This window comes from Salvelinus alpinus, chromosome 22 (genome assembly GCF_045679555.1).
Source record: "Salvelinus alpinus chromosome 22, SLU_Salpinus.1, whole genome shotgun sequence".
Lineage (NCBI taxonomy): Eukaryota > Metazoa > Chordata > Actinopteri > Salmoniformes > Salmonidae > Salvelinus > Salvelinus alpinus.
The window spans coordinates 39,484,070-39,500,733 of NC_092107.1; the positions used below are offsets into that span (position 1 = coordinate 39,484,070).

A 16,664-nucleotide genomic window follows, 5' to 3' on the forward strand; every position below is an offset into this window, starting at 1 on the left:
TTTGCTTAGCTGTGCTAGATAATGTATTTCCACACATTCTTTATCTAGACAGATTATGTAGCAATATGTACATTAAGATGAAAGTGTGTAAAAGAGCCATGTAAGCTTGTTTTGTTCCCACACGGTCAGGGTCAGGTCAGGGTGCCCCACGCATCAGGTCAGGGTGCCCCACGCATCAGGTCAGGGTGCCCCACGCATCAGGTCAGGGTGCCCCACGCATCAGGTCAGGGTGCCCCACCCATCAGGTCAGGGTGCCCCACCCATCAGGTCAGGGTGCCCCACCCATCAGGTCAGGTCAGGGTGCCCCACGCATCAGGTCAGGGTGCCCCACCCATCAGGTCAGGGTGCCCCACGCATCAGGTCAGGTCAGGGTGCCCCACGCATCAGGTCAGGGTGCCCCACGCATCAGGTCAGGGTGCCCCACGCATCAGGTCAGGTCAGGGTGCCCCACCCATCAGGTCAGGGTGCCCCACGCATCAGGTCAGGGTGCCCCACGCATCAGGTCAGGGTGCCCCACACATCAGGTCAGGGTGCCCCACGCATCAGGTCAGGTCAGGGTGCCCCACTCATCAGGTCAGGGTGCCCCACGCATCAGGTCAGGGTGCCCCACGCATCAGGTCAGGGTGCCCCACGCATCAGGTCAGGGTGCCCCACGCATCAGGTCAGGTCAGGGTGCCCCACGCATCAGGTCAGGGTGCCCCACCCATCAGGTCAGGTCAGGGTGCCCCACCCATCAGGTCAAGTCAGGGTGCCCCACGCATCAGGTCAGGGTGCCCCACGCATCAGGTCAAGTCAGGGTGCCCCACGCATCAGGTCAGGTCAGGGTGCCCCACCCATCAGGTCAGGGTGCCCCACCCATCAGGTCAGGGTGCCCCACGCATCAGGTCAGGGTGCCCCACGCATCAGGTCAGGGTGCCCCACCCATCAGGTCAGAGGGCCCCACCCATCAGGTCAGAATCAGGGGGCCCCACCCATCAGGTCAGAATCAGGGTGCCCCACCCATTAGGTCAGAGGGCCCCACCCATCAGGTCAGAATCAGGGTGCCCCACCCATCAGGTCAGGGTGCCCCACCATCAGGTCAGAATCAGGGTGCCCCACCCATCAGGTCAGGGTGCCCCACCCATCAGGTCAGAGGGCCCCACCCATCAGGTCAGAATCAGGGTGCCCCACCCATCAGGTCAGGGTGCCCCACCCATCAGGTCAGAGGGCCCCACCCATCAGGTCAGGGTGCCCCACCCATCAGGTCAGGGTGCCCCACCCATCAGGTCAGGTCAGGGTGCCCCACCCATCAGGTCAGGGTGCCCCACCCATCAGGTCAGAATCAGAGGGCCCCACCCATCAGGTCAGGGTGCCCCACCCATCAGGTCAGGGTGCCCCACCCATCAGGTCAGGGTGCCCCACCCATCAGGTCAGGGGGCCCCACCCATCAGGTCAGAATCAGAGGGCCCCACCCATCAGGTCAGGGTGCCCCACCCATCAGGTCAGGGGGCCCCACCCATCAGGTCAGGGGGCCCCACCCATCAGGTCAGGGGGCCCCACCCATCAGGTCAGAGGGCCCCACCCATCAGGTCAGAGGGCCACACCCATCTGAACACTGGGTTATGTGTAACATTAGAGCCATGAAATATCAGTTGTCTGTATTATCCATTGTTTATTATCCTCATTTCTTCTTTCTCCTCCCTTCTCACCTTTCCTATCTTTCACTCACTCGCTCTGTCTGTCTCTCTGTCTTTCTCTCTCTCGCTCTGTCTGTCTCTCTGTCTGTCTCTCTGTCTTTCACTCGCTCGCTCTGTCTCTGTCTGTCTGTCTCGCTCTCTCGCTCTGTCTGTCTCTCTGTCTTTCACTCGCTCGCTCTGTCTCTGTCTGTCTGTCTCGCTCTCTCGCTCTGTCTCTGTCTGTCTGTCTCTCTGTCTTTCTCTCTCTCGCTCTCCCTCTCTGTCTGTCTGTCTCTCTCTCTCGCTCTCCCTCTCTGTCTGTCTCTCTCTGTGTCTCTAGGCGTCTCAGCCAGATGAGTTGAGTATAGAGGAGCATGAGATGTTGGAGGTGATAGAGGATGGAGACATGGAGGACTGGGTCAAGGTAACAACAACGATCAGACAGTAAACACACAGCACTGTCTAATATAGTCCTCTTTCATTGCTTGACCAGGGTTGTCCTTTAACACAGAGCTCTGTAATTGGTTAACGGTCTTAACATCCTGTTGTGTAATCGGTTGTTTCAGGCGAGGAATAAGAGGGGGCTGATTGGCTACGTCCCAGAGAAGTATCTTCAGTTCCCCACCTCTAACAGCCTACTGAGCATGCTCCAGTCTCTCGCTGCTCTGGACGCTCGCTCACACACCTCCTCCAACTCCACTGAGCCAGAGATACACACAGGCAGCATCAACGGAGAAGCCAGCTGTAAGAACGCACACACACACATGTACACCATTACACACACATGTACACACCACTACACACACATGTACACACCACTACACACACATGTACACAACACTACACACACATGTACACACCACTACACACACATGTACACCACTACACACACATGTACACACACATGTACACCACTACACACACATGTACACCACTAGGCAAATACAAAACACTCTCAGACTATAGAACCATTTTCAACTTTGTTGTCATGAAGACATTGATGGAAACAAATGTCTGAACCCAGTGTGTGTTAACTCACTTCAATAGTAAACGTCTGAACCCAGTGTGTGTTAAATCACTTCAATAGTAAACGTCTGAACCCAGTGTGTGTTAACTCACTTCAATAGTAAACGTCTGAACCCAGTGTGTGTTAACTCACTTCAATAGTAAACGTCTGAACCCAGTGTGTGTTAACTCACTTCAATAGTAAACGTCTGAACCCAGTGTGTGTTAACTCACTTCAAAAGTAAACGTCTGAACCCAGTGTGTGTTAACTCACTTCAAAAGTAAACGTCTGAACCAAGTGTGTGTTAACTCACTTCAATAGTAAACGTCTGAACCCAGTGTGTGTTAAATCACTTCAATAGTAAACGTCTGAACCCAGTGTGTGTTAACTCACTTCAATAGTAAACGTCTGAACCCAGTGTGTGTTAACTCACTTCAATAGTAAACGTCTGAACCCAGTGTGTGTTAACTCACTTCAATAGTAAACGTCTGAACCCAGTGTGTGTTAACTCACTTCAATAGTAAACGTCTGAACCCAGTGTGTGTTAACTCACTTCAATAGTAAACGTCTGAACCCAGTGTGTGTTAACTCACTTCAATAGTAAACGTCTGAACCCAGTGTGTGTTAACTCACTTCAATAGTAAACGTCTGAACCCAGTGTGTGTTAACTCACTTCAATAGTAAACGTCTGAACCCAGTGTGTGTTAACTCACTTCAATAGTAAACGTCTGAACCCAGTGTGTGTTAAATCACTTCAATAGTAAACGTCTGAACCCAGTGTGTGTTAAATCACTTCAATAGTAAACGTCTGAACCCAGTGTGTGTTAACTCACTTCAATAGTAAACGTCTGAACCCAGTGTGTGTTAAATCACTTCAATAGTAAACGTCTGAACCCAGTGTGTGTTAACTCACTTCAATAGTAAACGTCTGAACCCAGTGTGTGTTAACTCACTTCAATAGTAAACGTCTGAACCCAGTGTGTGTTAACTCACTTCAATAGTAAACGTCTGAACCCAGTGTGTGTTAACTCACTTCAATAGTAAACGTCTGAACCCAGTGTGTGTTAACTCACTTCAATAGTAAACGTCTGAACCCAGTGTGTGTTAACTCACTTCAATAGTAAACGTCTGAACCCAGTGTGTGTTAAATCACTTCAATAGTAAACGTCTGAACCCAGTGTGTGTTAACTCACTTCAATAGTAAACGTCTGAACCCAGTGTGTGTTAACTCACTTCAATAGTAAACGTCTGAACCCAGTGTGTGTTAACTCACTTCAATAGTAAACGTCTGAACCCAGTGTGTGTTAACTCACTTCAAAAGTAAACGTCTGAACCCAGTGTGTGTTAACTCACTTCAAACCTACTTCCCCCAAGGTTGCTTAGCAGTTCAGACGTCTTTTTCTGTTCCGTATTGTTTGTGTCCTGTATATATATTTACACCTCTCTTCACTTATCTTTTATTTATTTTATTATCCAAGAACTCAACTACAAAAGCTTTCCTGCAAAAGCTTTCCTGCAACCCGCTTCACCAATTACTAAAAAGTAATATTTACCTCAAACTGAAAATCCATCGTGGAAGCCAGCCAGGGGCTAATTCAGAAGCTAGCCTGAAAGCTAACCAGTAGCTACTCCGATAGCTAGCCAGAAGCTAATCTGTAGCTGCCCCGAAATTAGCCGGTTTGCTGGCTAGCGTTGGTTTTCAGCTGCCCTCGTGTTGTGGTCATCAGCTATTCCTCTAGCTCGATAATCTACCGGCACTTTTGTGCAACGCGACTCGGACCGGAGCATTCCGGGACTTTTCTTCTCTCTCAGTTTCCCCGGATTCCAGCCGCAGGCTCTGGTCACTTGCACCTTGACTTCGCAGCTAGCTAGCTGCAAACCGTGTGACGATTGGCTTACGTCGACCCCGGAGCATACTCAAATCATCCTGGAGCTAGCCAGCTGAGGAGTTCCATCACCATCCGGACACGTTTCTTTTGTTGCTGCTGCAGATACGGAACCCCACCGGGCCTTCACGTCTGACTGCCGACGTTATCTGCCCGAGGGATTTATCCAACTGGCACCTCCATCCCGACGTTACCTGAACGCTCACCTGAGGCCCGCTAATCGTTAGCTGTCTTATCGGCTGCTACCTGAATAAGCATACCGGACAACTATTATTTATTTTTATTTTTATTTTTTTTTATTTTTTTTTTTCTCCTTGGGTCACTATATCTATTCTGCCAATTTGGATTGATCCCCTCTTCCACACGGAACCCCACTACACGGAACCCCACTAACTTACCGACGGAAACGCACGAGGTATCTACAAACAGACCTCCATCCCATGCTGCTACCGAGAGCCACATACCCGGCCAGCTGTCTGGATCGCCACGACCCCAACCAACCTCTACTCACTGGACCCTTATTGATCACCCGATTAAGCATGCCTCTCCTTAATGTAAATATGCCTTGTCCATTGCTGTTCTGGTTAATGTTTATTGGCTTATTTCACTGTAGAGATTCTAGCCCTGTTCACTATACCATATCCAACCTCTCAGTTCCACCACCCACATATGCGATGACATCACCTGGTTTCAATGATGTTTCTAGAGACAATATCTCTCTCATCATCACTCAATACCTAGGTCTACCTCCACTGTATTCACATCCTACCATACCTTTGTCTGTACATTATTCCTTTAAACTATTTTATCGCCCCCAGAAACCTCCTCTTACTCTCTGCTCCAGTAGCTCTAGGCGACCAATTCTCATAGCTTTTAGCCGTACCCTTATCCTACTCCTCCTCTGTTCCTCTGGTGATGTAGAGGTGAATCCAGGCCCTGCAGTACCTGGCTCCACTCCTATTCCCCAGGCGCTCTCTTTTGATGACTTCTGTAACCGTAATAGCCTTGGCTTCATGCATGTTAACATTAGAAGCCTCCTCCCTAAGTTTGTTTTGTTCACTGCTTTAGCACACTCTGCCAACCCGGATGTTTTAGCCGTGTCTGAATCCTGGCTTAGAAAGACCACCAAAAACTCAGATATTTTCATCCCCAATTACAAGATTTTCAGACAAGATAGAACGGCCAAAGGGGGCGGTGTTGCAATCTACTGCAAAGACTGCCTGCAGAGTTCTGTCTTACTATCCAGGTCTGTTCCCAAACAATTTGAACTTCTACTTTTAAAAATCCACCTCTCTAAAAACAAGTCTCTCACCGTTGCCGCCTGCTATAGACCACCCTCTGCCCCCAGCTGTGCTCTGGACACTATATGTGAACTGATTGCCCCCCATCTATCTTCAGAGTTCGTGCTGCTAGGCGACCTAAATTTGAACATGCTCAAAACCCCAGCCACCCTACAATCTAAGCTTGATGCCCTCAATCTCACACAAATTATCAATGAACCTACCAGGTACCACCCCAATTCCGTAAACTCGGGTACCCTCATAGATATCATCCTAACAAACTTGCCCTCCAAATACACCTCTGCTGTTTTCAACCAAGATCTCAGCGATCACTGCCTCATTGCCTGTATCCGTAATGGGTCAGCGGTCAAACGACCTCCACTCATCACTGTCAAACGCTCCCTGAAACACTTCAGCGAGCAGGCCTTTCTAATCGACCTGGCCGGGGTATCCTGGAAGGATATCGATCTCATCCCGTCAGTAGAGGATGCCTGGTCATTTTTTAAAAATGCCTTCCTCACCATCTTGAATAAGCATGCCCCATTCAAGAAATTTAGAACCAGGAACAGATATAGCCCTTGGTTCTCTCCTGACCTGACTGCCCTTAACCAACAGAAAAACATCCTATGGCGTTCTGCATTAGCATCGAACAGCCCCCGTGATATGCAACTTTTCAGGGAAGCCAGAAACCAATATACACAGGCAGTTAGAACAGCCAAGGCTAGCTTTTTCAAGCAGAAATTTGCTTCCTGCAACACAAATTCAAAAAAGTTCTGGGACACCGTAAAGTCCATGGAGAATAAGAACACCTCCTCCCAGCTTCCAACCGCTCTGAAGATAGGAAACACTGTCACCACCGACAAATCCACTATAATTGAGAATTTCAATAAGCATTTTTCCACGGCTGGCCATGCTTTCCATCTGGCTGCCCCTACCCCGGACAACAGCACTGCCCTCCCCTCTGCTACTCGCCCAAGCTTCCCCCATTTCTCTTTCTCCCAAATACAGTCAGCTGATGTCCTAAATGAGCTGCAAAATCTGGACCCTTACAAATCAGCCGGGCTAGATAATCTGGACCCTTTCTTTCTAAAACTATCTGCTGAAATTGTTGCCACCCCTATTACTAGCCTCTTCAACCTCTCTTTCGTGTCGTCCGAGATCCCCAAAGATTGGAAAGCAGCTGCGGTTATCCCCCTCTTCAAAGGGGGGGACACCCTTGACCCTAACTGCTACAGACCTATATCTATCCTACCCTGCCTTTCTAAGGTCTTCGAAAGCCAAGTCAACAAACAGATTACCGACCATTTCGAATCCCACCACACCTTCTCCGCTATGCAATCTGGTTTCAGAGCTGGTCATGGGTGCACCTCAGCCACGCTCAAGGTCATAAACGACATCGTAACCGCCATCGATAGGAAACAATACTGTGCAGCCGTATTCATTGACCTGGCCAAGGCTTTTGACTCTGTCAATCACCACATCCTCATTGGCAGACTCGACAGCCTTGGTTTCTCTAATGATTGCCTCGCCTGGTTCACCAACTACTTCTCTGATCGAGTTCAGTGTGTCAAATCGGAGGGTCTGTTGTCCGGGCCTCTGGCAGTCTCTATGGGGGTGCCACAGGGTTCAATTCTTGGACCGACTCTCTTCTCTGTATACATCAATGATGTCGCTCTTGCTGCTGGTGATTCTCTGATCCACCTCTACGCAGACGACACTATTCTGTATACTTCTGGCCCTTCTTTTGACACTGTGTTAACAACTCTCCAGGCGAGCTTCAATGCCATACAACTCTCCTTCCGTGGCCTCAAACTGCTCTTAAATACAAGTAAAACCAAATGCATGCTCTTCAACCGATCGCTGCCTGCCCCTGCCCGCCTGTCCAACATCACTACTTTGGACGGTTCTGACTTAGAATATGTGGACAACTACAAATACCTAGGTGTCTGGTTAGACTGTAAACTCTCCTTCCAGACTCACATCAAACATCTCCAATCCAAAGTCAAATCTAGAATTGGCTTCCTATTCCGCAACAAAGCATCCTTTACTCATGCTGCCAAACATACCCTTGTAAAACTGACCATCCTACCAATCCTCGACTTCGGTGATGTCATTTACAAAATAGCCTCCAAAACCCTACTCAATAAATTGGATGCAGTCTATCACAGTGCCATCCGTTTTGTCACCAAAGCCCCATATACTACCCACCACTGCGACCTGTACACTCTCGTTGGCTGGCCCTCGCTTCATACTCGTCGCCAAACCCACTGGTTCCAGGTCATCTACAAGACCCTGCTAGGTAAAGTCCCCCCTTATCTCTGCTCGCTGGTCACCATAGCAGCACCTATCTGTAGCACGCGCTCCAGCAGGTATATCTCTCTAGTCACCCCCAAAACCAATTCTTCCTTTGGACGCCTCTCCTTCCAGTTCTCTGCTGCCAATGACTGGAACGAACTACAAAAATCTCTGAAATTGGAAACACCTATCTCCCTCACTAGCTTTAAGCACCAGCTGTCAGAGCAGCTCATAGATTACTGCACCTGTACATAACCCATCTACAATTTAGCCCAAACAACTACCTCTTTACCTACTGTATTTATTTTATTAATTTATTTTGCTCCTTTGCACCCCATTATTTTCTGTCTCTACTTTGCACTTTCTTCCGCTGCAAACCAACCATTCCAGGGTTTTTTTTTAATTTTATTTTACTTGCTGTGTTGTATTCACTTCACCTCCATGGCCTTTTATATTTTTATTTATTTATTTTATTTATTTATACATATATTTGTTTGCCTTCACCTCCCTTATCTCACCTCACTTGCTCACATTGTATATAGACTTATTTTTTTTCACTGTATTATTGACTATATGTTTGTTTTACTCCATGTGTAACTATGTGTTGTTGTATGTGTCGAACTGCTTTGCTTTATCTTGGCCAGGTCGCAATTGTAAATGAGAACGTGTTCTCAATTTGCCTACCTGGTTAAATAAAGGTTAAATAAAATAAATTAAAAAAAAAAAAGTAAACGTCTGAACCAAGTGTGTGTTAACTCACTTCAATAGTAAACGTCTGAACCCAGTGTGTGTTAAATCACTTCAATAGTAAACGTCTGAACCCAGTGTGTGTTAACTCACTTCAATAGTAAACGTCTGAACCCAGTGTGTGTTAACTCACTTCAATAGTAAACGTCTGAACCCAGTGTGTGTTAACTCACTTCAATAGTAAACGTCTGAACCCAGTGTGTGTTAACTCACTTCAATAGTAAACGTCTGAACCCAGTGTGTGTTAACTCACTTCAATAGTAAACGTCTGAACCCAGTGTGTGTTAACTCACTTCAATAGTAAACGTCTGAACCCAGTGTGTGTTAACTCACTTCAATAGTAAACGTCTGAACCCAGTGTGTGTTAACTCACTTCAATAGTAAACGTCTGAACCCAGTGTGTGTTAACTCACTTCAATAGTAAACGTCTGAACCCAGTGTGTGTTAAATCACTTCAATAGTAAACGTCTGAACCCAGTGTGTGTTAAATCACTTCAATAGTAAACGTCTGAACCCAGTGTGTGTTAACTCACTTCAATAGTAAACGTCTGAACCCAGTGTGTGTTAAATCACTTCAATAGTAAACGTCTGAACCCAGTGTGTGTTAACTCACTTCAATAGTAAACGTCTGAACCCAGTGTGTGTTAACTCACTTCAATAGTAAACGTCTGAACCCAGTGTGTGTTAACTCACTTCAATAGTAAACGTCTGAACCCAGTGTGTGTTAACTCACTTCAATAGTAAACGTCTGAACCCAGTGTGTGTTAACTCACTTCAATAGTAAACGTCTGAACCCAGTGTGTGTTAACTCACTTCAATAGTAAACGTCTGAACCCAGTGTGTGTTAACTCACTTCAATAGTAAACGTCTGAACCCAGTGTGTGTTAACTCACTTCAATAGTAAACGTCTGAACCCAGTGTGTGTTAACTCACTTCAATAGTAAACGTCTGAACCCAGTGTGTGTTAACTCACTTCAATAGGTTCAAGCCTCATTGATTGTTCCAGAATTAAGTGATAATCGTCTTTTCACCCCCCCTCCTCTCTCTCTCCTCTCCCTCCCCCTTACCTCCCCCGCTGTCCCTCTCCCCAGTGAGTTTTGTGAGGGCGCTGTATGATTACGCGGGCCAGGCGGATGAGGAGCTGTCCTTTCCAGAGGGGGCTGTCATCCGTCTGCTCAACAGAGACACTCAAACTGACGATGGCTTCTGGGAGGGAGAGTTTAACGGGCGAGTGGGAGTCTTCCCTTCTGTACTGGTGGAGGACCTGACGGAGAGCGGAGAGAACGGAGCACACACACTGGTAAACACACGCACCCACTTGAGAGCAGAAACACACACACACACACACACACACACACACACACACACACACACACACACACACACTGGTAAACACACGCACCCACTTGAGAGCAGAAACGCACACACACACACACACACACACACACACACACACACACACACACACACACACATACACACATACATACATACATACATACATACATACATACATACATACATACATACATACAGCTACAGTACCAGTCAAAAGTTTGGGCACACCTACTCATTCAAGGGTTTTGTACATACACTATATTTACATAAGTATGTGGACACCCCTTCAAATTAGTGGATTCGGCTATTTCAGCCAGACCCGTTGCTGACGGGTGTATAAAATCGAGCACAAAGCCATGCAACCTCCATAGACAAACATTGGCAGTAGAATGACCTTACTGAAGAGCTCAGTGACTTTCAACTTGACAGCGTCATAGGATGCCACCTTTCCAACAAGTCAAATCGTCAAATTTCTGCCCTCCTAGAGCTGCCCCGGTCAACTTTAAGTGCTGTTATTGTGAAGTGTAAATATCTAGGCGTAACAACGGCTCATCCACAAAGTGGTAGGCCACACAAGCTCACAGAACGGGACTACCGAGTGCTGAAGCGCGTAAAAATCGTCTGTCCTCAGTTGCAACACTCACTATCGAGTTCCAAACTCTGGAAGCAACGTCAGCACAAGAATTGTTCGTTGGGAGGTTCACGAAATGGGTTTCCATGGCCGAACAGCCGCACACAAGCCTCAGGTCTTCATGTGCAATGACAAGCATTGGAGTGGTTTTAAAGCTCGTCGCCATTGGACTCTGAAGCAGTGGAAACGCGTTCTCTGGATTGATGAATCACCATCTGGCAATGCGACGGACAAATCTGGGTTTGGCGGATGCCATAAGAACGCTAACTGCCCCAATGCATTGTGCCAACTGTAAAGTTTGGTGGAGGCGGAATAATGGTCTGGGGCTGTTTTTCATGGTTCGGGCTAGGCTCCTTAGTTCCAGTGAAGGGGAATCTTAATGCTACAGCATACAATGACATTCTAGTTGATTCTGTGCTTCCAACTTTGTAGCTACAGCATGACAAAAACCCCTGTGCACAAAGCGAGGTCCATAAGGAAATGGCTTGTTGAGATCGGTGTGAAAGAACTTATGGGCCTGCACAGAGCCCTGACCTCAACCCCATCGAACACCTTTGGGATGAATTGTAACGCCGACTGTGAGACAGGCCTAATCGCCCAACATCAGTGCCCAACCTCACTAATGCTCTTGTGGCTGAAAGGAAGCAAGTCCCCGCATCTAGTGGAATACCTTCCCAGAAGAGTGGAGGCTGTTATTGCAGCAAAGGGGGGACCAACTTCATATTAATGCCCATGATTTTGGAATGAGATGTTCGTTGAGCAGGTGTCCACATACTTTTGGTCATGAAGTGTATTTGGGTCCATGATGAAACATGGCGTCCATTAATGTGTCTGTTTGGCTGTTATGTCTAGTTGTGTGATTGGTTTAGGAGTGGTCATATCCTTCCTGGAGTCTAGCAGAAGTTGTTTACTGTAGATAACAGTGTGATTAGAACTACTCCAGTCCTCTGAGAATAACAGCTCTGTTATCTTGGTTTGGACTGAGTGCTAAAGGTACGTCGCCTGGCTCACTTCCTGCCTGTCGGCCTGGAGAACAATCATATGGAGACTGTGTTTTCAATGGTTATGAATAAGTCTCGGGTATGCAGAATCTGTGAAAGATGATTGACATTGTCCTCTAACCCCTAACTTTCCCTCTCTTTCTGTCTCCCTCTCTCCATCTTTGTGTCTTTCCTCCCCCTTCCAGATCTCTCCATCTTCGAGGCTGCCCTCCTCCCTGCCACCCCTCCCTCTGTATGACCAGCCCCTGTGCAGCCCCTATGCCACCCCAGACACCCCCACCCCTCCGCCCCTCCCTCGCTCACCCTCTGTCAACGGGGAACACAAGCCGCCTCTCACAACGCACAAGGGACCCACTCACAGTAAGAGAGCGACCAATGCTGGGTTTTGATTTTACACATGTAAGAAAGAGTAACATGACAATTACATACAGTCGGTAAGACTGTAAAAAGAGTACATCTCTGTCTGTCTTTATCTGTTACACTCTCTCTCTTTCTATCTCTCTCTCTCTCTCTCTCTCACATTCTCTCTTCTCTCTCGCACTCTCTCTTTCTCTCTGTCTCTGTCCCCTTCTCTCTGTCTCTCTCATCAGATCATAGTTCAGCTCTGAGTCCAATGTCTCCGGAGTTCCCCCAGCCCCCCCGGTTCACTCCCGACGGAGGCCCTAGCAAACTACGACCTGTAAGCCACCCCAAATGCTCAACCTTTCAGCAGGTGTAGATCAAGGCCAGTATTGGGAGAAGCAGTGTGGATTTAAAGTCATTACTACATGTAGATCAGATATGTGTTTAATGCCCCCCCCCCCCTCTCTCTCTCTCCCGCTCCATAGGTCCGTGCAGCCCCCCCGCCCCCCAAGCAGAAACCTCGCAAAAAAGCAGAGAAGACTGAGGAGGTGGAGATCACACTGGTGTGACAGACATACAGACGGACGGACAGCACAGCGCTGCCCTGCAGACCAGAGTGACTGAACTTTGAACTGGGCTTTACCTCTAACCTTTGAACCATAGAACTCCCCCTTCTCTCCCCCCTTGCTTTCCCAACACTGGGAAGAACTCCCCCTTCTCTCCCCCCTACCTCCCAACACTGGGAAGAACTCCCCCTTCTCTCCCCCCTACCTCCCAACACTGGGAAGAACTCCCCCTTCTCTCCCCCTACCTCCCAAAACTGGGAAGAACTCCCCCTTCTCTCCCCCCTACCTCCCAACACTGGGAAGGACTCCCCCTTCTCTCCCCCCTACCTCCCAACACTGGGAAGAACTCCCCCTTCTCTCCCCCCTACCTCCCAACACTGGGAAGAAACAAGGGAAGGAAGATGATTCTGTCTCCTAGCAACACGGAGTAGCAGCCCCTCCCTGCCCACCCCTCCTCTCCCTCTGTGTCAGACTGTCTGTTGCCTTAACTTTGCTCCCATCTGGCAGCCATTTTGAATGAAAGGAGGAAGAGCGGGAGGAAGAGGAGAATGAAAAGGAGACATGTTGAGGAGGAGAGTTGCTATGAAAGGGAGTTTTATCTGCTATGTGAGCTGGGTTTCCCCTGTTCTTGCCATATATAGTCGTATCATACGTGTTTAATGTGGATTAGTACAGTACATTACTGTTGTCCTAGGAGTGTTTCATATTAGCCTAACCCGCTGATTGAAGTATCTATTTTATATGTAGTAGAAGTTGATCCGTATGTCAACCTGAAATAGCATTGTACATACAGTTAAAGGGTATGGTGAGATGGAGGGAGAGACGGAGAGAGAGAAAGGTAGGGCTGGATCCTTCCTGAACGTTCTCTAACACCTCCCTCCATCTCTCTCTCTCCTTCTCAGACAGACTGTTCTGTCTATCTGCAGTTTGTATGGATCAGTGGTAACCATCCACACACACACAGATAAGTCTCCTCAGCTTCAACCTCTGATGAACAGCCTGTGTTTGTATCATTGGTATTTAGTCCTCAACAGGAAGTGCAGAGGAGACAATAGGAAGTGCAGAGGAGACAATAGGAAGTGCAGAGGAGACAATAGGAAGTGCAGAGGAGACAATAGGAAGTGCTCTAAGAGATGGGGTCAGAGGTTTGGTGTTTTACAGCTGTGGTTGTAACCCCTGTCAGGCTTCTGTTTATCCTTCAGACATAGATACTGATACCTGCATTTAGTGCTTTATGATTACTGTTTTCTCTGACGGCCTGTCAGAATCAACCCCTGTTCTGGTTATGTGTTGGACCGGGCGTCTCTCTCTCTCTCTCTCTCTGTGCTGGAGTCTGAGTCAGTGGGATGTTGAGTGGAGAGAGACTGTATTTAAACGACTGAATGAACGAACCCAGAGGTCCACCCGAAAAGAAGGGAAGAAGAGAAGGGGGCAGAAAACAACATCACCACAGAGGACAACATGTCCAGAGGAACTGCACCACAGAGGACAACATGTCCAGAGGACAACATGTCCAGAGGACAACATGTCCAGAGGAACTGCACCACAGAGGACAACATGTCCAGAGGACAACATGACCATAGGACAACATGACCATAGGACAACATGTCCAGAGGAGCTGCACCACAGAGGACAACATGTCCAGAGGACAACATGTCCAGAGGAACTGCACCACAGAGGACAACATGTCCAGAGGACAACATGTCCAGAGGAACTGCACCACAGAGGACAACATGTCCAGAGGACAACATGTCCAGAGGAACTGCACCACAGAGGACAACATGTCCAGAGGACAACATGTCCAGAGGAACTGCACCACAGAGGACAACATGTCCAGAGGACAACATGTCCAGAGGACAACATGACCATAGGAGCTGCTTTCTGCCACCTTTTTGTGCATTCCTATTTTAAGACTGTAGCCATGCTTTTATTATTGAAACCAGGAAGTTTACGTTGTTTCAATCACCATTTTTTGTTGGTGTGATTTTGATTCCGCGTCCTACCCACTAAGCAATTAATGGTATATTAACCACCTCCCTACTGAGCCCCTAAAGCTACTGAGGAGGAAGAGGTAGATGTGGGAAAGGGTCTGGTCTCACTTGTAACCTTTCAGTTTGACCCTTGAACTTTGACATATGATGTTGTGTAGATTTGGAAAGCACTTCAGGATGATCAATTAGGTCCTAACATTTCACACAGCGATTGGCTTGCACATTTCAAACCTGCCACAATGATCGTTTATTTTACGGTGATATGCCCTATCGTATAGAAGGTTCAACACCCTGTGAGGATGTACCTTACCGTAGGTCAATATCCATTAGCAGCCCCTTCAAGCCTTCCCTAACCCAACCGGGGAGCCGTCATATTTATTCCCTTTGATTGGTTTTATTCTCTTGTTTGTATTTCTGTTGTTTTTCAGTGTTGCTGTCTCATTCTGGCTGCACCTTCCTAACCTCTGACCCCTAACCTCTGACCCCTAACCTCTGACCCCTAACCTCTGACCCCTAACCTCTGACCCCTATCCTCTGATTCCTAACATCTGACCCCTATCCTCTGACTCCTAACATCTGACCCCTATCCTCTGACTCCTAACCTCTGACCCCTAACCTCTGACCCCAATCCTCTGATTCCTAACCTCTGACCCCTATCCTCTGACTCCTAACATCTGACCCCAATCCTCTGACTCCTAACATCTGACCCCAATCCTCTGACTCCTAACCTCTGACCCCTATCCTCTGATTCCTAACCTCTGACCCCTATTCTCTGATTCCTAACCTCTGACCCCTATCCTCTGATTCCTAACCTCTGACCCCTATCCTCTGATTCCTAACCTCTGACCCCTATCCTCTGATTCCTAACATCTGACCCCTAACCTCTGACCCCTAACTTCTGACTCCTATCCTCTGACTCCTAACATCTGACCCCTAACCTCTGACCCCTAACCTCTGACCCCTAACCTCTGACCCCTATCCTCTGACTCCTAACATCTGACCTCTATCCTCTGACCCCTAACCTTTGACCCAGCATCGTGTTCTACAGAAGCCAGGGAACCATTTGGTCTTGGAGGGTGAGGTGCTACTTTAGAATGGTGTTGTAAAAAAAAAATATATACATATATTTGATTTGAGTTATGAAACATTTCTAAGGAATATTGAATGATTGTAGAGAGAATGTGTATTTGTTAGTTTTAGGTGGTGTATGAGCTTTGAGAGTGATTATACTGCGAGAGGAGGAAGGATACGATCCTATCTTTGCTTGGCTAGTTTGGTCTGCTCTAAACCACTCCCTCTCCTTGATCTCTCTTACATCTTTAGAACGTTTATCAAAGTTGTTTTGAAGTTTATGGTTAACATCAACGTCCTCCATCTTGTCAGAAAGCTGTTCTCACCCACAGATCAAGCCAACACTTTTTATTACAATATGTCTGTTGTTATGGTTAATCTCTCTGGTCAAATATAACTCTGTAATCTTCCTCTATACAACAGTCCTGTGTCCCTGTACTTTTAGTTTATTTTAGCATTTTTCTTTTATATATCTATTTGATTTGGAGATGTTTCCGAGCTGCTAAATCAGTGTAGTTGAACAACAGGCCTTCTCTCTTCTGACTGTTGCCATGGTGACAACATTGAGAACAGGTGCAAAATTATTTCTGCATATTATTGGCTGTAAAAAAAAAAAAAAAGTTTGTATTTATTGTGTACAAATGTTAAATAATAAAACGGATTGGAAAAATACTTTTATTGACGTTTTTGTTATTCACAGTAGACTTATAAGACAAAATCTGTCTAGTGTGTGAATCTGAGAGAGGGAGTGTTCATTATCCAGCATCAGCAGGCAGTTTCCTGACGGGATCTGCGAGGGGGAGGAGAGACTGGACAGGGGGGGGAGGAAGGGAGAATCGTTTAGACAGGACTCAC

The 16,664-nt window shown here is 47.4% G+C and overlaps 1 protein-coding gene across 2 annotated transcripts in view; it reads left to right on the forward strand.

The window, feature by feature from the left end:
* Positions 1-16,481, forward strand: part of LOC139549523 (F-BAR and double SH3 domains protein 2-like) — a 125,200-nt gene extending 108,719 nt beyond the window's left edge. For both annotated transcript variants that reach the window (XM_071360107.1, XM_071360108.1), the window contains 6 exons: positions 1,996-2,079; positions 2,222-2,399; positions 9,961-10,169; positions 12,025-12,199; positions 12,430-12,518; positions 12,667-16,481. In XM_071360107.1, the coding sequence (XP_071216208.1) occupies positions 1,996-2,079; positions 2,222-2,399; positions 9,961-10,169; positions 12,025-12,199; positions 12,430-12,518; positions 12,667-12,750 (819 nt within the window). In that variant the 3' untranslated portion in view covers positions 12,751-16,481. The remainder of the gene's footprint in view (positions 1-1,995; positions 2,080-2,221; positions 2,400-9,960; positions 10,170-12,024; positions 12,200-12,429; positions 12,519-12,666) is intronic.
* Positions 16,482-16,664: the final 183 nt, after the last annotated feature.